General features: G+C 56.7%; 1 protein-coding gene across 1 annotated transcript; it reads right to left on the minus strand.

Moving 5' to 3' along the window:
• Positions 1 to 247: 247 nt before the first annotated feature.
• Positions 248 to 18,277, minus strand: LOC135978497 (voltage-dependent L-type calcium channel subunit alpha-1S-like). Its single transcript, XM_065579413.1, has 6 exons — positions 17,206 to 18,277; positions 5,609 to 5,767; positions 4,828 to 5,033; positions 3,643 to 3,746; positions 2,238 to 2,386; positions 248 to 1,153 (listed from the first exon to the last, which is right to left on the minus strand). Exons 2-6 carry the CDS (start codon positions 5,724 to 5,726, stop codon positions 1,068 to 1,070), a joined length of 663 nt encoding a protein of 220 aa, XP_065435485.1. The 5' UTR covers positions 5,727 to 5,767; positions 17,206 to 18,277; the 3' UTR covers positions 248 to 1,067.
• Positions 18,278 to 26,814: the final 8,537 nt, after the last annotated feature.

Raw genomic sequence — 26,814 nt, forward strand, 5'->3', positions numbered from 1 at the left:
ACCGGCAGCGGCTCCTCAGCCCCGGGCCGCCCTGCTCACCTTGCACACGAGTCAGCCACTCGGGCTGCCAGTGATGCTCGGAGGCGATTGACACGGTATTCAGAGAGATGAGCAGGATCACCAGCCAATAGAAAAACTTGGACTTCACCACCTCGCGGCACTTCCTGCGGAACAGGCGGTTCCATCGCCTCCACTGACGGCTAGAGAGATGGGCCAAGAGGGGTGACTTCAGGGCTCCCTGCCCCCCCAGCACGCAGCCCCAGAGGGCAGAGTCATTGCAAAGCGCCCTGCCCACCAGCTCCCAGGGACCCACGCAAACGCATAGGAGAGGGGTTCTGCAGGCAGGGATACCGCTTTGCCCCTCTCTACCACCTTTCCTCCATCCCAAACTATTACCAGCACAGAGTCAAAGTCCCCACTCAATCACCACGACGCCAAATGGGGATGCACCAGGGTAACAAAGGAGATGCTGGTGTGTTAATGAACAATTTGTTTTAAAGCCCTGGGGAAGTGTGCTTCATTTATCCCCATTTTACAGATGGTGAAACTAAGGCACTTGCCCAAGGAATAGGAACAGATGGTGAAGCTAAGGCACTTGCCCAGGTGTCCGGGCTGCTCGCCCAGCGCAGGGTCCATGAGATGCCTTCCCTTCCGCATGGCGGCCGGTCCTGTGCATGCTCTGGAGAGGTCACTGCCCCTTAAAGAGTGCGCTGGCCTCACCTGTTCATCAGTTGGAATGACCTTGGATTTCCTGACACCACTCACGCAGTTCCCGGAGCCCTGGGGTGTGCTGGGCAGGAGGAGGGATAGTGGAGAGGAGCTTGACGCATGGTCCCCCAAAAGAAGAGGCGGGATACCACCTGAACTAGCCTTTTTCCAGAGCCGGACATAGCAAAATCCACCTTTGCGTGGGCTGCACTGAACATGGTGTATCCACCCCCCCAACAAAACTACCAGCTCTTCCGATAGGGGCTCTTACAACAGGATTGATTCCAAGAGCAGGAGAGCCAGGATCAGGCAGGAGAGAGAGAGACTCTGTGTGTGTGTGTGTGTGTGTGTGTGTGTACTCACAAGAAGAGAATCCATTTGTTCATGCCCTCAATTTCAGACAGGCTCTCGGTCTCTGAACCCCCTTCCTCTGATGGCAGCATCCCTATGAAAGAGAGAGATCTTCAGTGAGCTGGGGACCCCCTCAAGAGACACATGGGGACATCGGCAATGGATTCCCACCGGAGAGGGAAGGGGAACTCTAAGGGTATGTCCACACTGCAATCGGAGGTGTGATCGCAGCTTGTGCAGATGCACCTGAGAGCACTTTAATCTCGTTAGCTCCGATACTGGAGCAGTGAAATCAGCGTATAATCACTCACAGGGCTATTGCGGCTTCACCGGCTCTGGTGACCGAGCTGGCTAGATGAAAGTGATTGCAGCGTAGCTATACCCTGAGAAGCACATCTGCAAAGGAAGGGTTCCCATCTAATAACTCCCTAAGAGATACAAACCTCCTCAAGAGACACGTCCGCACTCAAGAGAACAAGTTTGGGAAGGAGGTTTTTTTTGGCATCGTAATGTGCGAAGAAACGGAGCAATACTAGACACCGCGGGAGTGTAACCGGTGGCAATAGAGAGCAGGGGACCAGCGATGGCGTTCAGAATTCTGATCATTACATATAGCTCCACAGCTGTGTAAAATGCCCCACAGAGTAAACAAAGAGCCAAGGGATTATATCCAATCACATAACAGCATCCCAGGGAGGTAATGGGGAAGGGGGGCCAATAACTCTCTTCTATAGCAACTTCCACTTCAGGTTCTCAAAAGCCCTTAGCAAATGTGATTAATTTCAGCCCCAAATGGGCAAGTGTTAGTACATCCCACTACACATGGGAAACAGAGGCACGGATTGGTGAAGTGACTTGCCCGAGGTCACCCAGTGTGTCAGTGGCAGAGCCAGGAACAGCCTACGGGCTTCCCAAGGCCTTGGCCTGTCCTATGCCATAGGACGGTCTTTCCTCTCCAAAAACTCTTCATCTCTGGCGAATCTGAAGCAGCTTCTAATCCTTGAACCTGGATAATGTCAAGGGAGGGGCAGCCTCCCTCAATGAGTAAACTAGGAGCAAGTGCACACCTTCTCCCGGCCTCCCACCCCGCTCATCCCACAGACACCCCCCCCCCACCCCCGGTGGAGGATTTAACCATTCTCCAGAAGCGAGAGGCTTTGCCCAGGTGAGGATGGTACCTTCTCCCCTGGCCCGGTGGCTGTCCATGACTTCGGCATGGGTGATCCAGTCCATGTAGCCCTTCAGATCCTCCTCCAGCTGCTGCTTCTCTCGCAGCTTCTGGAACGTGCCCTGTGACTTGGCCTTCTCAGGCTCCTTGGTGAACTCCCTGGAACAAACGCAGACGGTTGGCATGAGGCCAATGGAGAGGGGGCTCTGCGGGCAGCTTCAATCCAGACCTTGCTCATGGGACACACTCATCAAGTGTGTGCCACGTCCTATTCTAGTGGCTAGTCCCCAGAGAGGACAAGAGCCTACTACTGCTGCCAGCTGGTGGAATTACTCCTTTAACTCAACTGAAGACTGAGAATGGATCAGTCCTGCCTTTTACCTTGGTTATATAATACAAAATTGCGGGGGAAGGGGGAGGAATACAGACCTAATAACAGGAAACGCTTCCCTATTCCCCATTTTTTTATCATCCTGTGGAACTCCTTGCCACAGGACACCACAGAACCAACTACTACAGCTAGATTGTAAAGAGGGCAGGTTAACATTAGGAGCACTAATGGCTGTCCCCACTGCTGCTGTTGAGGCACACAGGAGTATCCGATACTGGAAAGCCTTGAGAAAATCATAACAGAGTGTCAGAGCTAAAGGGGAAGCTCACGCAGCTGGAGGGTGCAGAGAGATTGCCAGCTGTGCCCATTTTCCCACATTCTCCATAGTAAAGGTGACCTGTCAAGGGGGAAAAACATTGGGCTTGGCCTTTTTTTGCTCCCTTCTGAGGGATAAAGCAGGCCTGGAAAGGACGGGTGGATTTGTTTTCAGTGGTATTTTACCCATTTGCTTTAATTCATGTCTTGGCTACGCTGGAAGACTCGAGGACTAGTAAGATTGTGACACTGCAGGGACCAAGGAAGTGACACCTGGTTAACTGAGAAGGGAAGGGAATTTTACAGGGACTATTTAAAACTGCTGTTGGGGCAGGGACTGTCTTTTTGTTCTGTGTTTGCACAGCACCTAGCACCATGGGGTCCTGGGCCAGAATGGGGGCTGCTAGGTGCTACCACAATACAACTGAATAATTACAATGTGTTCATTGTCTGGTTTTGTTAAGACTGGGGAGAAAAGCTCTCTGTGTTAAGAATTCCACCATCCTGTCCCTTCAATTAAGGGCTGATAGCGCCCCTGCTCCACATTCCTGAGTCATCCAAAGAGTTCTCCAAGAGAAAAGGGAAGACAAGGCTTGATAGCCTTGATAGCCAAGGTACCAAGGAAGAAGGGAAGAAAAAGATTAAAAACCCCCTTCAGACTTTCTGTTCATATCCCCAAACTCAATAAGGGCCCGGCCCCTCCCTCAGGGCAGACCCCTGCTGGGACAGATAGAAAGGAGAGCGGCACCATGCAGTCCACACGCCTTACCCGCTGAGCACGCCCAGCACCAGGTTGAGAACGAAGAAAGAGCCCTGCAGAATGAGGCTGACGAAATAGATCCAGGGCCACTCGTTCCCGATGGCGTCGTTCACCTGAGCAGGACAGAGGCAGATGAAGATCCAGGGGGAGAACCAAATCCACCTGGCTCAGGTAAGCCCATTACTGGAGTAGCTGAGCACCTCACAGTCTTTACGCATGGGGAACTGAGACACAGAGCGACTAAGAGACTTGCCCACGGTCACAATGGGAGTCTGTGGCAGAGCAGGGAATTGAACCTGGGTCTCCCAGGTTTCAGACTTGTCCCTACTCATTGACCAGCCTTCCTCCCAGGAACCCAGTGGTTAGGGCACTAGTTTAAGGGTTTGAAGACCCAACTCCCTACTCTGCCACAGACTCCTTGTGTGACCTTGAGCAAGTCACTTAGCCTCTGGGTCTCAGCTCCCCATCTGTGCAATGGAGATAATAGCACTGTCCTGCCTGCCTCCCAGGGGGTGAGTGGGGCAGGGGGGGTTAATGACGGTGAAATGCTTTAAGATCTAATGGTGAAAAGCACTGTATAAGAGCTAGGTGGTGGTATTATTAAAAGCCACCAGATACAATATCAGACACTGGCCCAGCAACCTGTGTCTCAAGCTGCCCTCAGCCCACACTCCTGGGAACAAAGGATGCCCAGAAGGGTAACACACCAAGCGCTTTCCAGAGGCAGAGGCGGGACTGGAACTCAGCTCTGCAATTCCCAGCCTGTCCCTGAGCCGTCACACCATCCTTCCTCCCCTACCATTCTTCGTGGCTTGGAGGGCAAGTTTATGGTCGCTTATACCTGAGCTCCAGAGCTGAGGAGCCGTCCGAGGACTCGCTCCCACCAGGCTCCTGTCTTTTAAGGCAAGGGTGGGGTTCGTTTGAGAGTCTCAGCGGTACTTGGACAGGGACTCTCTTGGCTAGGCAGGGTTCAAACACTCTGCTGCACCGGCGGGTGCCACCTTCTCCCTGGGAGCTCATTGCTCAGTGGATACATCATCCAGTAGCTGCAGAGTCTGCGGGGCTCGCTGCCCCGGAAGGATCCCCACCATTTGGGAAGCCTGGCCAGCCCAACCCGCTTAGTACCATGTTCTTGTTCAAAGAGCGTGCCAGCGTCTCCTCCCTCGCAGCCAGCGGGCTCAGGCCTTCACCTACCCAGTAGAGGACTTCCGTCCAGCCCTCCATGGTGATGCACTGGTACACAGTCAGCATGGCGAAGCCAAAATTATCAAAATGGGGGATGCCGTTGTTGGGCCCTGGCCACCCACTCCTGCACTCAGTGCCGTTGAGGGTGCAGTGATACCCGTGGCCGGTGGTGGTGCACGGGGATGGCTTCTCCATTTCCCCTTTGGCAATGATATCTGAGGGTGAAACCGAAGCACAGAAGTCAGGCTGAGCAGAGGAGAAGGACAACTACACTCCTGCTGCTGCTTGTGCCTTAGCCCCCAGCCCCACCCAGAGGAGGGCTCTGGCGCAGTGCAATATACCTCCTAGCCACACCATATAGCCATATAATGCCCCCAGCCATGCCATATAGCCATATAACGCCCCCAGCCATGCCATACACCTCCCAGCCATGCCATATAGCCATATAATGCCCCCAGCCATGCCATAACCCTCCCAGCCATACCATATAGCCATATAACTCCCCCAGCCATGCCATAACCCTCCCAGCCACACCATATAGCCATATAATGCCCCCAGATATGCCATATACCTCTCCATCATGCCATATAGCCTTATAATGCCCCCAACCATGCCATACACCTCCCAGCCATGCCATACACCTCCCCGCCATGCCATGTAGTCATATAACGCCCCCAGATATGGCATACACCTCCCAGCCACGTCATATGGTTATATGGCTATATGGTGTGGCTGGGAGGGTTATGGCATGGCCCCCCCGGCTGGTGGGAGGGTCGCCCACGTTCCAGACCTGTCCCGATGTAGTAGCAAGTCTTGTGCAACTTTCCCTTGAACAGCTCCTGCCCGACGATGGCGTAGATGATGATCATGAAGAGGACCAGTAGGGCGATGTGGAGCAGGGGCACCATGGCCTTGATGATGGAGTTCAGGACCACCTGCAGGACTGCAGCTGAGAGAGAGAGAGAGAGAAGGGTAACAGGTCACACTCACCTCCCCTCCTAACTGGCAGCACGGCGTCTCACAGACACATTGAACCGCTTCGCCACCGCAGCACATGACAGGGAAGAGAGGGAGGGACCTGGGCCCAGCTCTCACTGGTGTCAACCACTAGGCCATCCTTCCTCCCCAGCATGTGTCCCTATATGTCCCAGGAGCGGGGGGGGGTGAGAAGGAAAGCCCTGGTGACTGAAATCTCTCAATCCCATTACAGGCAGCAGCAGCTCCAGGCCCCCTCACACTGCCCCAGAGGGATCGGGGAAGGCTGAGTCCCCGCAGTTCATCTCCTTGGGAGATGGTCTCACGATGGGGGCATCTGGCTCCTAGACACTGGGGTGACCCCCACCAGCTCCTTTCACAACAGACTATGGTGGGATTGACGCATGCTGGGTCTTGGTGGGTTATATCTCCGCGAGGGGCACTAGCACTGGGACTATCTAGATCAGGGGTGGCCAACCTGTGGCTCCGGAGCCACATGCGGCTCTTCAGAAGTTAACATGCGGCTCCTTGTATAGGCACCGACTCCGGGGCTGGAGCTACCAGCACCAACTTTCCAATGTGCCGGGGGGTGCTCACTGCTCAACCCCTGGCTCTGCCATAGGCCCTGCCCCCTCCCCTGAGCCTGCCGTGCCCTCGCTCTTCCCCCTCCCCCCTAGACAGGGCCAGCTGCAGGCACTAGCTTGTCAATTGATGCAAGAAGCTACAGTAGGGTTACCATATTTTGTGCCTCCAAATGGAGGACACTCCCCGGGGGCCCGGCCCCGCCCCCAGCCCCGCCCATGCCCCCGCCCCAACTCCGCCCCCTCCCAAAGTCTCCGCCCCCTCCCCTGCTTCCCGCGAACATTTAATTCGCGGGAAGCCTGAAGCAGGTAAGGGGGGGGGGGGGAGGAGGCGCGGCCCAGGCTGGTCCCCCCACGGCTCCAGCCTGGGTCGGCTCGGGCCCTGGGGTGCCGGCCCCGACCGACCACCCCCCGGCTCCCAGCCCCGCGGGCCCGGCGCACCCCCCGGCTCCCCGACCCCGGCTCCCGGCCCGGCGCACCCCCCGGCTCCCCGACCCCGGCTCCCGGACCCCGGCGCACTCCCCGGCTTCCGGACCCCGGCGCACTCCCCGGCTCCCGGCCCCAGCTCCCCGACCCCGGCGCACTCCCCGGCTCCCGGCCCCCCGACCCCGGCGCACGCCCCGGCTCCCCGACCCCGGCGCACGCCCCGGCTCCCCGGCCCCGGCTCCCCGACCCCGGCGCACGCCCCGGCTCCCCGACCCCGGCTCCCAGCCCGGCTCCCCGACCCCGGCTCCCAGTCCGGCTCCCGGCCCCGGCTCTCCGACCCCGGCGCACTCCCCGGCTCCCCGACCCCGGCTCCCCGACCCCGGCGCACCCCCCGGCTCCCCGACCCGGGCTCCCGGCCCGGCGCACCCCCCGGCTCCCAGCCCCGCGGGCCCGGCGCACACCCCGACCCCGGCCCGGCTCCCGGCTCCGCGGGCCCGGCCCGGCTCCCCGACCCGGCTCCGCGGGCCCGGACTGGCACCGCGCCCCCCGGCTCCCGGCCCCGCGCCCAGCCCGGCCCCCTGCACCATGCCCCCAGCCCCGGACAAAGAGGCCCCCGCCGAGCCTCCCGATTTTCCCGGACATGCCCGGCTTTTGGGGATTTCCCCCCGGACGGGGATTTGAGCCCCCAAAAGCCGGACATGTCCGGGAAAATCCGGACGTATGGTAACCCTAAGCTACAGCCCCCTTGCGAAGTTTGGTCCTGCTGGAAGCCGGCAGAGCCAGCACTGGCTCCATTCCCTCCTCCCATCCTGTGAAAAACATGGACAGGGCAGGACCTCTGCTCTTTTCCCCTCCAGCACCTGGCCTGGAAAGGGACAGAGGGAGCCATCCCTAACCCCCCAGCCTGGGAAAGGGGAGATGAGAGGGGACCCCACTACAACCCCCAGGCCTGGGAAAGGGGGGCAAGGAAACCTAGGGGGAGCAGAGGTGAGGCTCCGGGGGCTGGATTGAGGGGTTGGGGACTGATGGGGGGCCTGAACTGATGGGGGGATGGGGAGGCTGCGAAAGAGAAGTCTATTTAAAATAAAAAATTATTTATTTATAGTTATTTGGACAATTATTAATTAAAAACCAAATTATTCATTGTAATTACTGGATCATGTACATACGTATGTAGTTATCAAAATTATACAACAACAGAAGACGGTTTAATTTATTGTTGAAATGCTTTGAATGTGACTGAATTGATTATTTTTTTTTAAAAATCATATTCAGGGATTATGACTGTAACTACTGCACTGAGCTAAGAAAAGCTCTGAAAGGGGCTTGCTGTTGTAAAGATCTTCTTACGTGTCAAGATCTTTACAGCTCACCTCATTATTCAAAAATCATTGGAAAACGTGCTGCACAGAGAGAATGCTTTGTGTTTCTCAGCTGTTCATTGCTCATTTGCCGGCTCCATGTTATAGGCCTTGTTCAGTCTATTTCTAAATGTGTGTGAATTAGGTTTTTCTATCATATTGTAACTTTGTCACAGGACAGAGCTCTCCACTGAGTACTTAGGGTTATACCTGTGTTGGGGTCCACTAGGTATAGCTACCAGGTAACTCCGGAGAGCGGAAGGCCAAAAGTGCTGATGAAGCTCTTTTGCTCTGGGCCTACCTGAACCACAGTGACTCCATCTTGGGAACTCTCACCTACTTCTGTGCTAACTGCTTACATGCTCTGAAGTAGGCTGAAGCAGAAATGTAATGTCAGCTTTTTAACAGATGGCTGCAGTTTCACTCACACTAGCAGAAATAATAGAGATAAGAAGCGAGGGAAAGGAGGGGTAGTTAGTTTGCAGGCGTCTAACTCAAGGTCGCAAAGACTGAGAAAGTTTTCTCACAAGCTTATGTAGAGCTTATTGTAACAGTTGTCTGGAAGAGAGGGGTAAGGGGGAACAGCCAGACAAAGAGATGTATGCAAACAGTTTGAAGTATAAAAGGTAAAATTTGTTTGTATTTGTTGCACTAGATTTGAGACATGCCGGTCTCCTAGTGCCATTTCAGAGCTCTGAAATAAACTTGGCTTGCTTTCTCCCCTCGGTGTCTTTATTGGTGCCAAGCACACCGGGCAACGAACCCCCTGTTTGCCATCTCGGGCCCAGTTCTGGGCAGGCAACACCTGTGTACAAGAACTTCCCATACATTCTCCCCTTTTTCCAACCAGCATGGATGCCTTCCCTCTACGGTAGCTCTCCATTTTGGAATGGATACTTTTGAGGGGCTCCATCCTCATAAGGAGATACCATTACCAGAAGCACGACTATTATATTGAAATGAATCTCTTGGTACTGAGGACTAGCCCAAATACAACATCTTCTGCATCTTCTCCTTTTGAATTCTCCTGAAGTATGTCTGTCTACTTGCAGCTTCCATTCAAGCAGCCAGAGAGAGGCACGTGTTCATTAAAGGTTGACTTGTCAACCGGACATTATCTCTCTCTCTCTCTCTCTCTCACACACACACACACACACACACACACACACACACACACACACACACAAGCAGAGGAGAGTTCGAAAGCGAAAAGACAGATTGAAAAACAGAGTTTGATGATTTTTTTTTTAAAAAATCTCACTGATTGTGGGGCCAATCACATGATTTTAGAGGATGTGAGTCATGGTCCTGCTTTGAGCAGGGGGTTGGACTAGATGACCTCCTGAGGTCTCCTCCAACCCTGATCTTCTATGATTCTTGATCTCTTGAGGTTGGCAATACTGCTATTGGGTGAGAATCTCTAATTCACGTATCCCCTGTTGTTAAGAGGGAAAACGGAGCAAACCAGTTTAATACTCTATTAAGAGAAGCCCCCCACTCTCTCACTAAGTGGCTTGCTGATCTGCATGTGATTTGCATCCATAGCCTCCCAATAACTCTGTACCCAGCTAGCATTCCTTCCACAGCCAACTCCCAGGTCACCTCCACACCTGCTGCTCCTGCTCACGCACAGCCTCTTACTCCTTGAGGGAATTCTGCGCCGCCACACAATGCACAATTTTGCAGAATTCCGTTGCCACTGCAAAAACAAAAAGGAGTCTGGTGGCACCTTAAAGACTAACAGATTTATTTGGGCATAAGCTTTCGTGAGTAAAAACCTCACTTCAAAATACAGACTAACACGGCTACCCCCTGATAGTTGCCACTGCAGAATTTCTAACTGCCACTAGGGGCCGCTGGACTCTGCAGAGTGGAGCACTTTGATGCTCATTCTCCCAGGGATGGAGAGGGCCTTGGAGATGCAGCCAGCTCTGGCAAAGGCTGAGGAAGGACACGGCTGCACCACACCATGTCCCCGGTGGGACAGTAAAGAAGCTGGGGGGAGTAAAGGCTCTGGGGGTGCCAGTGTCTGTGCCAGGGAGTGCCCCGCGACTGGGCTCTGCGGGGAGGGGGCGTTGGTCTCTGGGCAGGGAATGCCCTGCGGCTGGGCTCTTCGGGGAGGCGGTGTTGGTCTCTGGGCAGGGAGTGCCCCGCGACTGGGCTCTGCGGGGAGGGGGTGTTGGTCTCTGGGCAGGGAATGCCCCGCGGCTGGGCTCTGCGGGGAGGGGGTGTTCGTCTCTGGGCAGGGAGTGCCCCGCGACTGGGCTCTGCGGGGAGGGGGTGTTCGTCTCTGGGCAGGGAGTGCCCTGCGGCTGGGCTCTGCGGGGAGGCGGTGTTGGTCTCTGGGCAGGGAGTGCCCTGCGGCTGGGCTCTGCGGGGAGGGGGTGTTGGTCTCTGGGCAGGGAGTGCCCTGCGGCTGGGCTCTGCGGGGAGGGGGTGTTGGTCTCTGGGCAGGGAGTGCCCTGCGGCTGGGCTCTGCGGGAAGGCGGTGCTGGTGTCTGGGCCAGGGGGTGCAGTGTGGCTCGTCTCTGGGGACGGGAGTGCAGGTGTCTGGGCTCTGGGGGGGCCCCACACAACTCCTTCCAGCACCCCTCAACTGGAACTGGGTCATCATAGAGGTTTCTTTAATTCTCTACTCCTGGAAGAATCTTTTTTGCTGTTGTCTGCATTTTGTTGACATACTTGTTGACAGGTATTTTGAAATAAATTACCAAAATAATTGAAACTAAAGTGATTATATTGTGTCATTTTGACAAATAAAATATGCAGAATTTTTAAAATTTTGGCACAGCATTTTTAAAATTTTGGTGCAGAATCCCCCCAGAAGTAGCCTCTGTCTTCCTCCTGAGCCCGGCCCCGTCTGCTCCATTCCACCGTGATCTTGTCCCTCTTTATTAAGTACAGTTGAATATGACATCTGAGTCCCACACCCCCACTCTGGCCAGTCCCCCCAGCTGGGTCCCTCACTCCCACTGTGGCCAGTCCCCCCAGCTGGGCACCTCACCCCCACTGCGGCTAGTCCCCCTAGCTGCCCCCAGCCCCACTGAGGCCAATTCTCCCATCTGGGCCCCTCACGTCCACTGCAGCCAGGCCCCCCAGCAGAGCCCCTTTCCCCCACTTCAGCCAGTTTCCCATCAGTGGGGCCCCTCGCTCCCATCGAAACCCAAACTGAGCCCTGGTTTTGCCCAGGGCTGTGCTTGATGGGTTCGAGCTAGGGTGACCAGGTGTCCTGATTTTATAGGGACAGTCCCAATATTTGGGGCTTTCTCTTATATAGGTACCTATTACCCCTCACCCCCGTCCCGATTTTTCACACTTGCTATCTGGTCACCCTAATTCCAGCTCCCTTTGTGTTCCTGCCCCCACTAGTGGCAGGAAACTGAGGTTTGGCAAACCAGGGGAAGGGGAGAAAACCCCTAAACTCCATTTGGGCAGAGAGGATGCTGCCCCCCTCCTCTCCTGCCTTCGTCCAGAGGCTTTGCTGTCTGGTGCTTCAACTGACCCAGCGCAGCTGCCTGCGGCCATCAGGGCCCAGAATAGTTGCTGCGTTTTGCACCGGGCACAGCAGTGCCGGCCGCCTATCCATTACCCCAGCTGACGCTAATCACTGCCTGTTGCTGGGGCCTCTTCCAGGTCAGGATTTAAATACTTTAGATCCAGCCAGTTATTGGGGGGGAGGGGAGGTATTTATATTTATGTTTTTACATTCACACCCCACAATAACAGGGCTGGGAGATTCCCCACTTTCAGTTTGCTCTGGGGGCCGCTGAAATCCTGACCCCACCTGGTATTACACCCTGAATGCTCTTCGGAGCCAGACTCTAAGACAGATGCCCATCTCCTGCTGCCATCAATAGGGGTGCATGCCAGGTTTGGCCCACACATATCTTCCTAAGTATTCATTTGACTGGTAGATTAGAAAATACCAGAACTGAAAGAGTGAATTCACCTTAACAAAGGATGGGACCCAGGATTGAAATCTCCCGCCTCTAGGTGATGTGCAAGAAATCAGGCCAAAGCCCATGTAGCTCCCTTTTCACCTCCACACAGACAGCAAACATGCCAGGTATCACTGTATAGCTAGCAGCCCCATTCCATATTGTGACCCGAGAACCTGTTAATGCCAACCAACAAGGAGGTACAGAGGGGTACAGGTGTACCCTGAGGCCAGTATGCACCTTCTCATTCACCCAAGAATGTCATGAGAGGTATCCACAGAAAGCCAGTGTCACATTGGTTATTGATATCATTGTGAGATGTATGTACTGATATTATGTAAGGAGTTAGAATCATTGAATATCGGGGTTGGAAGGGACCTCAGGAGGTCATCTAGTCCAATCTCCTGCTCAAAGCAGGATCAAAGTATATATACTGAAAACATGGTCTTATAGAATGGATTAAGGTGTGGTGGAAATCTATGAAGTCTGGGCTACAGACTTAAAACTGCCTTCACCAAACAAGGGCACTCCACCAGAGAAACAGATCACATCAAGGAATGACCCCACACTGGAACCCATGTTGGACATCATCCAACAGTTACAACCTATACTCGATGGGGACCACCTCCTGAAAGAGCTTTCCTGAACTCTCTCTTCTGGCCTTCAAACAAGGCCCCCATCCTCTCCAAACTCATCATCAGAAGCGAGCTCCTCACGGACTAGGACACACAGACTCAAAGTGGCACCAGAACTGCCAGAACAACAGATGTAAAACCTGCAGACATAGCTCCACTGCTGCAATGACCAACACCCCACACAACACACCTTTCAAGATCCATGGGTCCTACACATGCCTATCACAACATGTGGTGTACCTCACCCAGTGCCCAACAACAACTATGTGGGTGAAACCAAACAATCACTACACTCTCAAATGAACTTGCACAGTAAAATGATAAAAAACAAAAACACCCAATCACCTGCGGGCAAACACTTTTCACCAAACGACCACTCTGTATCTGACCTCTCAGTTCTCCACCTCAAAGGAAACCTGCACGACGCTTTCAAAAGACGAGCCTGGGAGCTTAAATTCATAAGGTTCCTAGACACCAAAAATCACCATCTTAATAAAGAGGCTCTGGGGTTTTTTTACCTTCCTCTGCAGCGTGGGGCATGAGTCACTTGCTGGAAGATTGTCTGCAACTTGAAGTCTTTAAACCATGATTTGAGGACTTCAATGGCTCAGACACAGGTTTGATACAGGAGTGGGTGGGTGAGATTCTGTGGCCTGCGTTCTGCAGGAGGTCAGACTAGATTATCTTAATGGTCCCTTTTGACCTTAAAGTCTGAGTCTATGACACTGGATTTATGGCTTATTACAACAATCTGTAACCCACTAACCCCCTTTGTTTGTCCCATGACTGCAGAGGTGGTAACGGGCCACTTCACCTTGAATGGTCCCTTAGAATATGTGCGAGACTAGGTGGGTGAATGTGTTAACTACTTATGCTAAATCATCTGTTCCACCTTGTATTTAGTACAGAGCACCTTTCCCAGACCCGAAGAAGAGCTCTGTGTAGCACCAAAACTTGTCTCTCTTGCCAACAGATGTTGGTCCAATAAAAGATATTCCCTCACCTGCCTTGTCTCTATAGTCTTTTTAAGCAGAGCAGAATCCCCTCCCCGGCTCTGCTTTCTACAAGTCTCTTTGGGTCTGTACCCACAGCCCATACACTCCATGTAGCAAGGTCTTATAGACCAACACTGGCTAGCCATGTGGCACATGTTTGTCTCATAGCTGTCCAGTAGGCCACCCCTCCTACTGCCAGTGGACTACTCTCCCCTCTGCCACAGTATTCACGCTGGCAACACACAGGGGACAAGGCAGGGAGGTAGGTGACACTGCAGGCATTAGGGTTTCCAGGGTAGGATGTATGCAGGGAATTGCTCATACATGGGCCATGGCCCAGTTAAATCTGGCAGCCAGAGTGCTGACCTGCAGGATCCAGACATGCATGGATAGGATAGACCCTCACGCCTCTGATAGCCATTCGTCCTACATGCCAAGTACACATGTAAGCATCCCTCCTGCCAGGCCAACACGCCCCCTGGGTGTGTGAGTCACACCAACCTGCCAGTCTGTGCCTGGCACCTCAGCTCAAAATGCCCCTTTAGCAGTGACGGCAGTTCAGATATTGGAGAGGGGTGTAAATTCCAGTCCCCGCTCATCCCACCCCCTCCTCCTGCAGGGACCCTGGGTCTCCCTTGGCTGGGAAGTCTCCCCACTTTCTGACCCACACAGTGTGTGAGCCAGTGCTGCCAGGGGTCAAGTTCTTGGTGGACTCCCCTGTGTTCCACGGCACAGCAACAGACGCCCTGTGTGCCAGGTCACAACGCCATCTGTCGGTACAGGGGGGCAGCAGGCCATTGTCAGTGAACGGCATTACAACCCCCAGGTTGCCCAAGGGCATCCAGCAGCGCAGTGGCACAGCTGGGTCTCCTCACGCCCAGCCCAGTGCCTCACCCACTAGACCACACTGCCTCTTGGGCACCTAGTGCTATAGAGACTGATGGAGGATAGGAGTGTCTGTGGACAGCATGGTCCTGTGCTCCTTACTCAGCCCACTGTCAATCAGGTGTGACACCAATCGGATTATGCCGGTGTGAATGGGGAGCGAGAGGAGAACCAGGCCCTGGCTTCTTTTCCTGGAGCCTCAGCACTAGGGTTACCATATTTCAGCAAGCAAAAAAGAGGACGGGAGGAGCCCCGCCCTAGCCCCGGCCCCGTCCTGCCCTAGCCCTGCCCCATCCAGCCCTAGCCCCACCCCTGCCCCTCCCACTTTCCCCCCTCAGAACCCCCAACCCTCCACCCGCTCCTTGTCCCCCTGACTGCCCCCTCCTGGGACCCCTGCCCCTAACTGCCCCCCAGGACTCCACCCCCTACCTAAGCCTCCCTGCCTCTTGTCCTCTGACTGCCCCCTCCTGAGACCCTCCCCCAATCCTAACTGGCCCCCTAGGAATCTACCCCCTACTTGTACCCTGACTGCCCCAACCCTTATCCACACCCCCACCCCCAGACAGACCCCTGGGACTCCCACGCCGCATCCAACCACTCCCCACCCCCTGACAGCCCCGCCCCATCTAAACTCAACTCCCGACCCATCTAAACCCCTCTGCTCCTTGTCCCCTGACTGCCCCCTCCTGGGACCCCTGCTCTTAACTGCCCTCCAAAACCCCACCCCTACCTAAGCCTCCCTGTTCCTTGTCCCTTAACTACCCCCCGCAAATGCCCCCCAGGACCCTACCCCCTACCTGTACCCTGACTGCCCAAAACCTTATCCACACCCCCACCCCCAGAAAGCCCGCCCCCAGAACTCCAGACCCCCCCCGTCTCTTGACTGCCCCCTCCAGAACCTCCCTACCCCTTCTCCGACCCCCTGGCTCCCTTGTCATTGGCCTTCGGCTAACGTCTCTGTGAGCCGTTCTCCCGGCAGGCTGGCTGGCGGGGGAGGAGCTCCAGACTGCCGGAGGCGATCTGCGAATGCAGGGAGGGAGGGAGAGAGTGATCTCAGCTGCAGGGGGGAGGAGGGGGAAGTGGAGGACGGGCTCTCTCCGGCTGTCAGAGCCCCATGTAAGTGACACCATCCGGCCAGCTGCCCTGTTAGCCGCGCGCGCTCTGCATGGGGGGGGGGAAGTCCGGACATTTACAAATCCCCCCCGACGCTATTTTTAGCTCAAAAAGCCGGACATGTCCGGGGGAATCCGGACGAATGGTAACCCTAAGCTTGCCTGAACTCCCAGAGGTCCTGCACGCAGTTGCCTGTGCACCCCACATCGGGCTCTCCTCTCTCCCCATGTTCATGGAAGCCCAAGCGGGTGCCAGAGCCCGTCGCTCTGTGCTGTGGTGTCGGGGAGCCCTGCCCAGCTCGGCCCAGTGGGCCGAGCCCGGCCCCCATTGGCCTCTCGCTCTCACAGCGCAGGAGCTTGTTCTATTTGTAAGCCTGTGTTAAAGCGCCCAGAGCTCTTCCTGCCCTTGGGGACAGTTCCCTGCGCTTCCTGGGGGGGTCAGCAAGGCCCAGCGGCTGGGGCTTTGAGCGCAGCCTCTCAGCTCTGGGTCTCTGCTTTAACTCCGGCCCAGGTCCCCAGGGAGGTACAAGAAGGTGAAAACCCCAGCCAGCCTCAGCCAGCTCCCAACCCCAGCCCAGCCGCAGGCAGCTCCCAACCCCAGCCCAGCCGCAGCCAGCTCCCAACCCAGCCCAGCCGCAGGCAGCTCCCAACCCAGCCCAGCCGCAGGCAGCTCCCAACCCCAGCCCAGCCGCAGGCAGCTCCCAACCCCAGCCCAGCCGCAGCCAGCTCCCAACCCAGCCCAGCCGCAGGCAGCTCCCAACCCCAGCCCAGCCGCAGCCAGCTCCCAACCCCAGCCCAGCCGCAGCCAGCTCCCAACCCCAGCCACATCCCACAAGGCCCCTGCTCCTCCCAGAGGGTCCAGCTGACATGGGCACAGAACCCAAGCCCTGCGGTCTCTCCCCTCCCCCAAGCAATAGGGCATCAGGGTCAGTCACATTCCCCGACCCTTGCAAAAACCAGCCATTGGGGTGTGACATGCCAGGGTGCCAGCCAGACCAATGAGTCACCCCTGCCCTGCACCCTGGGGTGCCCTTTCCACTGTATTGCTCCTGTCGCCTCCAACAGGGAGCCTTCAGCGTGGAAATCACTCCCAGCCATGTCTGCGTGTGCTGCAGGCAGCCAGCCACACCTGGGCTCTCACAGAGTGACCCCAACACACCCCCTGTCCCACAGTTCCCCCCAGAAATGCATGTTCTGTGGTGCCCAACCCCCTCCTGGCTGGGCAGTACTAATCTACTAAGTCCGTTATTCCTTTAAGGGAAGAATATGCACCCGAGTTGTTACCCCAAATGGAGTTACCCAGACACGACTGGAACATGCTGGATTAGATCAAACACGTGTATTACGTACAAAGAGAGATTCTCAATGAGTACAAGCAATGAGGCAGAAAAGTCAGACACAGTTACAAGAAAAATAAAGATAAAACGCTTCTGGTGCCCAACTTAACAGTCTATTAGATTCAAAACCAAGTTTTCTCACCACGTGCTTTCCGCAGTCTGACTGACCAACCTCTTCAGGATGGGACCCCTCTTCCAGATCCAACAAACGCTACCTTCGTCGCTTCAGGTGCAGTGAATGCAATGGGCAGGGAAAGAGAGAGGGGTGCCTGAGGGGGATCTGCCCCTTCCTTTTATAGTCCTGTCCCCCTTTGAGAAGCATTTCCCGATGGGAGCGAGGCACCAGGCAGGCTGTATGGGTGGGAACTTCATGCTGGTTCTTTGCTAAAATGTCGATTTTTTGCTCCTGCCAAAGAATGGCCACCTAGTAGGTAGCGATCCATCGGTCCTGTTTACACCTGGCTGAGGCGTCAGCTCGCTCTTTGTTTCCGAGGAACTGGTTCAACCACTCCCCAGACTTCTCTGGACAACATGCTTCTAGCCGGGAGCTCAGCTTGTGTTTAGCAGGTCACAGGTCACACCGCTCCGTGCACATTGCCATCGGATTATTGATCAGCAAATTATGAGTTGTGAACTGACCCACCACAAGGCGTCCCTTGCATGGACATTAGTACAAAGTGAACACAGCCATTGTATTCTGTCACACCTGGTTAAGGTCAAGGACAGGGAGGTGAGCCCTGGGGCACCCACGCAGAGAGCCCAGCATGGCCCCACAGACCCGGGAGCTGGGCTCCGTCTGCCAGGCAAAGGCCACTCTGCTGTGATTGGGTCAGGGGCAATCAGAGCACGCCCTGGGATCCCAGCAGATGGCACCACTATGTCCTTCCTCCTCACCCTGCCATACCCCCAGCTCCCCGGGCAGGGGAGAAAAGCTGGGAGGGAAGGGGCATGTCCCAGAGCCAAGCCCTCCCCACAGCCAGGGGCCACGGGGTTGGGGAGATGGGCCCAGAGGGGCTCGGGAACAAGTGCTAGGCTGTGCCCACCAGGGTGCTTTGGTGGCGAACGGGAGCAGCGAGCCAGCCAAGGCCACTGCAGCCCAGGCGACTTTGTTCCAACCAAAACAAATAAAACCCGATCGCTTCTTGCACCGGCCCGGGATGGGAGCCTGGAATCTCACAAGAGGCCGACAGAGACAGGCAGCAGGGTGCTCCCCAGGCAAAGATCTCGCCCCAGGAGCACCTCCCTGCTCCTGCACCAGGGATAGATCCCAGGGGAATCTTGGAGAGAGCCTCCTGGGAAAGGGAACCAGAGAAGCCAGGGATCAGTCAGCAGCCCCAGTCCCTGCCCCATGTCCCAGGTGTGCAACACGGAACATAGAACACACAGTCTCGGCCACAGCCACCACAGGAAGGGGTTAATGACAATGTGTGGGCTGGGCCTGTTACCAAGGGTATGTGCTTGGCATTCTTCCCCCGCCTGCAGAGCCCGCCCCCCCACGCCTGCTACAGCTCCTCAAAGCACAGACCCACCCGCCTGCTACACCCCAGCTCACTGCACAGCCTCTCCCACCTGCTACACCCCCTCACTGCACAGCCCCCCGCCTACTACACCCCATCTCACTGCACAGCCCCTCCCGCCTGCTACACTCCCTCACTGCACAGCCCCCTCTGCCACTGCACAGCCTCTCCTGCCTGCTACATCCCCTCACTGCACAGCCCCCCTCTGCCCACTGCACAGCTCCTCCCACCTGCTACACCGCAGCTCACGGCAGACCCCACCACCTACTACACCCCTCACTGCACAGCCCCCTGCCCGTTACACCCCATCTCACTGCACAGCCCCTCCCGCCTGCTACACCCCCTCACTGCACAGCTCCCTGCCTGCTACACCCCCTCACTGCACAGCCTCCTGCCCATTACACCCCATCTCACTGCACAGCCCCTCCCACCTGCTACACCCCAGCTCACTGCACAGCTCCCCGCCTGCTACACCCCCTCACTGTACAGCTCCTCCTGCCTCCTACACCCCATCTCACTGCACAGCCCCCTCTACCGTTCCGCAGCCCCCTTGTCTGCTACACCCCATCTCACTGCACAGCCCCTCCCACCTGCTACACTCCCTCACTGCACAGCCCCCTCTGCCACTGCACAGCCTCTCCTGCCTGCTACATCCCCTCACTGCACAGCCCCTCTCTGCCCACTGCACAGCTCCTCCCACCTGCTACACCGCAGCTCACGGCAGACCCCACCACCTACTACACCCCTCACTGCACAGCCCCCTGCCCGTTACACCCCATCTCACTGCACAGCCCCTCCCACCTGCTACACCCCAGCTCACTGCACAGCTCCCCGCCTGCTACACCGCAGCTCACGGCAGACCCCACCACCTACTATACCCCCTCACTGCACAGCCCCCTGCCCGTTACACCCCATCTCACTGCACAGCCCCCCTCTGCCCACTGCACATCCCATCCCGCTGAATTGCCCCTTGCCACTGCACACCCCACCCCTGCACAGCGGATCTCCCAGCTATTGGCTAGGCAGCAGCAGCAGATTCCTGGGTGGAGCTTTTGTCTGCACATCATTCCCGGGAACCCCGACCCCTCCCTTCCCCCCTTCTCTGTCCCCCCCCCAGCACTCTGCTTGCCTCACCTCCCCCCTCTGCCCTTCCACCCCTCCCTTCATTCGCTCCCTTTCTCTCCCCTTCCTTGTCCCCGCTCCCCTCCCCGCCAGCCCCTAGCACTGTCTGGGTTTCACCAGCCTGCACTGGGCGTGGGAGCTGGCTGAGGGCTTTCAACCTCCCAGGAAATTGAGCTGCTGGCAGAGCAGCAAAGCAAACAGCTTTTCTCTCTCCCAGCTGCCAACATGTCTCTGCAGGGTTAGCCCTAACGGGAGCTGTGCCGCGGGGGAGCCGGGCACCCTGCCGCGCTGCTGGGGAGAACTTGGCTCCTCAGGCCTCAGCTCCTCAGGCCTCTGGATGCCCCTCTGCCGGTCTAGGCCCTTCAGCAGCAGAACGCCACAGGAGGAGGTGCAGAGAAAGAGCCAGGTGATGGAGGAGCTGAGTGAGGAAGGAGAATTGTTAGGTGCTAACTACACTGTGTAGGCTTGGCCGAAGGGCTGGGGGGAGGATGGCGACAAGCGGGTGACTGGCCCGGAGCAGAGGGCGGATGGAGGGCAGCCCGAGGGGAGAGCCAGGAGGCCTGGGGTGGAGCTCAGGAGAGGCGAACGGCTGCTGAATTCCAGGGCAGTTGCTGAATCTGGAATGTAGGGGAGCCCCAGCGGCGGGTACATTGAGTCATGGAGGCTGGGGCCAGCCCACAGGGCCCACTGGGATGGGCTAGGAACAAGGTTGGACAGTAGGGCATGGGCAGGGCCAGCCCTATCCCAGCCTGCTGAGGGATGGGGCCCAGCTCGGCAGCCTGTTGTCTACAGCACTCGGCCTTCCTGCCTGCTGCCCTGGCTCAGCATCACAGGGCAGGGCTGGAGCCTTGGACTGGGCAGGGAGCTGAATCTCACAGGTGGCCTCCCAGCGCCAGCCTGGGCGGTGGTGTGACATTGTGCAGTCTGTATGGTTTTATAAACATTGAATAAGTGAATATAATGTAACTGAGATATGCTTCGTGCAAAAGGTCTCTTGTAAGGTATCATTACAAAGCTTATTGTCTACTGAGTGTGATCATCCGATTTGTATAAATGTACCACTCTTGTATCTGAAACTAGAAATATGAAATATAGCTCTGAGGGCCTATTGTAATTATGCAAAATGTGGGCCATTAATGGTGATTTGGCATCTTGATGACTCCCATTAACTAGAAGAACAGGAGTACTTGTGGCACCTTAGAGACTAACAAATTTATTAGAGCATAAGCTTTCGTGGACTACAGCCCACTTCTTCGGTATGTATCCGAAGAAGTGGGCTATAGTCCACGAAAGCTTATGCTCTAATAAATTTGTTAGTCTCTAAGGTGCCACAAGTACTCCTGTTCTTTTTGTGGATACAGACTAACACGGCTGCTACTCTGAAACCTCCCATTAACTAGGACCATTGTCTGCAAATGGCTGTGTTTTACCTGTAAGTCTTCCTTTATACCTGTGTGCTGGCAAGTGGGTAATGAAGTCTTGCAGTGACATGTGATCATGTCCCTTGAACTGGAATCCATCTTTAACCTGGTGTCTTTCCCTTGAGAAGGAGGGGGTGGGAACTCAGAGAGGGACAAAAGGATTCCCGCCTTATGCAAAAGTTGTATAAGGGGGTGGAAGAGAGGAGACAGCCATCATGAAGAATCCCCTAGCTATCACCTGAGCTGCAACAAGAGCTGTACCAGGGGAAAGAATTGTGCCCAGGCCTGGAAGGTGTCCAGTCTGAGGAAAAAACTTACTGAAGCATCTCTGAGGGTGAGATTATCTGTATTTAGTTTGATTAGACATAGATTTGTGCATTTTATGTTATTTTGCTTGGTGACTTACTTTGTTCTATCTGTTTCTACTTGGAACCACTTAAATCCTACTTTCTGTATTTAATAAAATCACTTTTTACTTATTAATTTACTCAGAGTATGTATTAATACCTGGGGGAGCAAACAACTGTGCATATCTCTCTATCAGTGTTATAGAGGGTGAACAATTTATAAGTTTACCCTGCATTCGCTTTATACAGGGTAAAACGGATTTATTTGGGTTTAGACCCCATGGGGGTTGGGCATCTGAGTGCTAAAGACCAGCACACTTCTGTGAGCTGTTTTCAGGTAAACCTGCAGCATTGGGGCAAGTAATTCAGACCCTGGGTCTGTGTTGGAGCAGACGGGAGTGTCTGGCTCAGCAAGACAGGGTTCTGGGGCCCCAAGCTGGCAGGGAAAACAGGAGCAGAGGTAGTCTTGGCACATCAGGTGGCAGCTCCCGGGGGGTTTCTGTGATCCAACCCATCACAGGTCCCTCCCATGACCCCGGTGGGGAAGGACAGGCTCTAAAGCCCCGGCCAGGCCAAAACTAATCTGGGCTGGGGCATCCCATGGCTGGGCAGTCACACATTGGCTGGCTTGTGACTCGCCTGCCCATTGTGACATGCCCCCTGCTGGCTGCCAAAGCCTCATCCCCTCATTGCCAGGCTTGGCTCTGGCAGAGCGAGAGCTGGCACGTGCCGCTGGGAAAGCTGATCCAGCCGTTTCAGCTCCGCCACCGGCAGCAGAAAGTGGGTGGCCCATATACACGCCAGCTTCTGTCCACTCCTGACTCCAGGTAGGAGAATCTTCTATTGGCCGCCTCTGCTTTTCCATTGCATCGCCAGCCACACCGAGCCTTCCCCGAGCTCCTGGCTGGGCGGCGCACATCTACCAAGTGCCCCGGTGCCGACTGTGTAGCCTGGTGCCAGTGAGGAAGTGGGCAGCGGCATGCGCACAGGAGGGAGTCTGTGATGGCCAGACAGAAGGGGTCACACCAGTCCAGCCCGGAGGGGACGGAGACTAGGGTGACCAGATGACAGAAGTGAAAAATCAGGACGCGGGGGGGGGGGGGGGGGAACAAGCCCCTCCCCTGTGCGCGCCTGAAACCCCCCCCCCCCCCCCAGCACCAGAGGGTGCGCTCAGGCCACGTCCCCCAGCCCCCTCCCTCCACCCGCTCTCGGCCAACTGCCTCCCCTCCCGCTCCGCTTGGAACGTACCAACGCTGCAGATGGGGCTGGGGAGCCGATGACCAAACACACGCCTCCCCTCACATCCCGCACTGGGGCTGGACCGGGACGTGTGGGAGAACCCGCCCGACAGGACGCTGGGCTACTGGCCCTTTAAAGGGACGGAAAAACATCCGGTTCATGGCCGGATCGCGGTGCCCACAAGTGCGGCCCCATGGCCCTGCCCGAGGGCCGGCCCCGAGAGCACTGCCTCCACCCCGGCCTCCCCATGGGTCTCCCGTCCCTGCACCATCATCATCCCATCCCGCACGGGCTACCCAGAGCAGCATCGGACCCCCCCCGTCCTCCCTCCCAGAGCCTGCCTGGCACAGCCCCCCCCGCAGTGCTAGCCTCAGGATCCAGCAGGCAGGTCCCGTCCGGGGACCCCAGCACCCCGCACCCACTTACTGCTGCACTCTGGGTCGGTGCAGCGCTTGCACTCAGCGAAGCACCGGCCAGATGCTTGGCGGCCAAGCAGAGGGGCCACTGTGCGGGCAGGAGCAGGGCAACTAGGGCGAGGAGCAGGAGGGAGAAGCGGGGCCGTGCTGCAGCCATGTTCACAGGGCTGGCAGCGGGAGGAGGAGGGAGCGTCCCTCTGGCTCCTGTCTGCGTAGCTCCGGCACGGGTCAGGTTGAGGGGCGGGGGGGCTCGTTGCTGGTGCCTACAAGCCCCGCCCCTGCCTTTGTGCGTGCCTGGGGAGTGGGGCTGCAGCACTCTGCAGGCGTCTGCCGGCCGGCCAGCCCAGCAGAAACTCAACTGCACTGCCCCAGGGCCCGGAAGAAGACGTGAGCAGTGCCGCGGTCCCCCCGATATCGGGACAAAGTGCGTCCCGACCGATGTAAGGTCGGGACGCGGGACAAGTCCCCTAAAATCGGGACTGTCCCGATAAAATCGGGACGTCTGGTCACCTAACGGAGACAGGGAGGAGGGTTTGGCGGGGCTGGTGGCAGGGCACGGGAAGGCGACACAGGCTGGTAGATGAGGCATTGGGCTGGGATTCAAGAGAGCGGTGTTCAGTTCCCAGCTCTGCTGTAAGTCTTCTGTGTGAGATCAGGTGAGTCCCTGTCGCTCTGGGCCTCAGCAAACTAGGGAGAACAGGTCCCTGCTCCATGCGGGGGGTTGAGAGCCTAAATACAACAACACCCGCGTGCTCAGCCACTGCCATGATGGGGCCAGGTAAGGGTCCAGACAGGGAGGTAGCTGGTGGCCAACATGGGCCATGTGGGGGTGATTAAAGGCAAATGGGAAGAAGCATGAGAGGTGTGTGTCATGGAGTCCCCAGACAATGCTCTGGAGCTGCTCCCTATGAAGCCACTCAGGACTCTGGTGAAGTCTCCTCTCTGTGAGCAGACTGTCTTCTGGGCCAGAAACTCAAAGGGCTTTCACCTTCCTGGGTCTGACCTTGGAGCATTCAGCATCCTCTGCCCCTCCTTGCACTTCCCACAGCGAGTCCGCCCAGGTGGGGTCCTGGGGAAGCCAGAGAGTCCTGCACCCCCACTTCGCAGTCAGACGTGACTCTTAGCCAGCCAGTAAAACAGAGGTTTATTAGATGATAGAAACATGGTCTAAAACAGCTTGTAGGTACAGAGAACAGGACCCCTCAGCTGGGTCCATTTTGGGGGGCAGTGAGCCAGACACCCACATCTGCACTTCACTCCTCGTCCCCAGCCAGCTCCAAACTGAAACTCTCCAGCCCCTTTCTCTGGCCTTTGTGTCTTTCCCGGGCCAGGAGGTCACCTGATCTCTTTGTTCTCCAACACCTTTAGCTATCCCCTTGCAGGGGGGAAGGGCCCGGCCATTAGTTGCCAGGAGACAGAGTGTTGGCCATTTCTGCACACTGGCCTTTATCCCCACACCTAGAGACTTAAGAAATGCATAGGGGAAGCTGAGGCACCCCTACAGTATTCAGAGGAAACATTAAGAACAGTCCCACTTCCTCACAGTGAGGGAGTTGGAGAGTCTGTGGGAAGCCCCCTCTCTTGTGAAATCAACCACCCCCAGACGGTGCGAGCTGCTCCAGATCGGGGGAAGGGGCCAGCTGTGAATTTGGAGCCAGATCCTGGTTTGGATCTGAATCCACCGGTGCTGCGGAGCGTTCAGCTGTGGGGAGCTAGCTCCCGCCCGTGCCAGATCACAAAGTGCCACTTCAGCCAGCCGCCTGCCAGGCTCTGGCAGCGCCCTGTGTGGAGCTGCAGCTGGGCCCTCCAGAGCCGAGCTGCTGCTCCTCCTCTCTGCTGGCCAGCCAGCCGCAGCTCCTCAGCACCTGCCCGCTCAGCCCCACCTCAGTGCTCCTGCCTCCCCAATCTCCTCCCTGGCGCTGCACCTTGCCCCCTGCACCTGGCATGTCAATACCCAGAGGGCCGGGAGCCAAGCGTCCCGGGAGCCATCTGTAAGGTGCTGATTCCCTCCTGTGCTGGGCTCCAGCTAATCCACAAGCCAGGAACTGGCCTTGTGTCTCCCAGAGCAGGTATATCAGTCTCACAGCAGCAGCTCAGTCTGTTCAACATCACTCCAGGGCCAGGAACTCGCTTCTGCCTGACATAGGCAACAGGCTGAGCCTGCTCCAGCCCTGTTCCTAGTCCTACTCCAGCCCTGGTCTCGCTCCGGCCTTGCTCCACCCATGCCCTGCCCCGCCCCCTGAGTCCAGCTCCAACCACTAGGCCTGACCACCTCCATCACCTTTGCTGACACCATCACTTCCATAGGAAATGGCACTGAGGTTGCCAGGGGAACAGGAATTCTCAGGGTGCCAGGAGCCATTGTTCTATTTATCAGGACAGTCCGATGCCAGGACAGTGCCCCTGAGCACTGGAGAGGACTAGGGCTGCATTAGGACACTTGAAGTGCAGCTGCTGGAGAGTCAGCAGAACCGCCCGGAGACAGCCACGCTTGCCTCCCAGCCCGGGAAGCCCAGAGACCCAGAGCGTAGACGTCTCTCAGAGCATCTCTGCCAGCAGGAGACATTGGGTGAGGAATAGAGCCGTCCCTCCTTGGGGCAGGAGCCATTCAGGAGACCAAGCGTGGGGGGAATCGGGCTGTGTGTGTACAATGTCTAGCACTGCAGGGCCCTGATCCGGGACTGAGCCCTCTGGGCACTGCCGAAATACAAAGGAGAACAGCAGGGCTGGAGGATTTACAGGCTCCGTGTGAGGAGGGCTGGTTGGGTTGAGCCAGCAGTGAGTCCCCAGTAACACAGAGCTGCGCTAGTGATGGAAGATCTAGTTTGTCTTCCCTACTTAGCACAGTTCAAAACTTAGCACTGCCCAGCTGCAAGGATCCTGGCGGGCCCTGGTATGGTTGTAGCAGCAGACTCAATGTTTGGGAAAAGCGAGATATGTGCAATAGGCAATGTAGTTCCATCTGGGCACCAGCCAGCTCCTGTGCCCCAGAGAGCTCTCACAGCTCACACTGAACCAGGGGCAAAGGGGGCAGGAGGTTGGAAGAGAAGGTGCCAGCCTGGGACCCAGGAGACCCATAGTCAATTCCCAGCTCTGCCACAGATGCTCTGTGTGGCCTCGGGCAAATCCCTTATTCCCTCTGTGCTGCAGTTTCCTGTCTGTTCAGTGGAGGTAGCAGCCAGGCCCTGCCCTGCAGGGGGAGGTTAGAATAAATGCAATCGAGGTTGGACAGTGCTCTGATGCCATGGGGATGAGGGCCAGGATGGTGCCTAAGACAGACCAAAGGCAAGGGGGAGCTACAGAACTGGTGGTGAGAGGGGTTTGGCCTTTGACTGTCTGCTCTGGGTGCCTGGGCTGTCAGACTCCAGCCAGCCACTGGCATTGCCAGACCTCCCTGATCTATGGTGCTGCTGCTCTCCCTGCTTCTAGGAGCCACTGCCTCCCCCTGAGCCGAGACTCCCGCAGCAATCATCTCCTGGGGCTGCCATGGCACTGAGCGGCTAGCAAGGCCTGAGACCCAGTTGGGCGGGGGCGGGGGGGGGGGTGCTATGAAAGCAGTTTCTGTGTTGTTGCCGCGGTGGGAGGGGAAGCAGAGATGGGGCCATTTTACATCCTACGGCCAAGGCGCCCAGCAGCTTGGGCAAGCACAAAGAGCCGCCCGCGTAGGCTGGGAGCTGGGGGAGGGGAGC

The sequence above is a fragment of the Chrysemys picta genome, unplaced genomic scaffold (genome assembly GCF_011386835.1).
Source record: "Chrysemys picta bellii isolate R12L10 unplaced genomic scaffold, ASM1138683v2 scaf279, whole genome shotgun sequence".
In the NCBI taxonomy this organism is placed as follows: domain Eukaryota; kingdom Metazoa; phylum Chordata; order Testudines; family Emydidae; genus Chrysemys; species Chrysemys picta.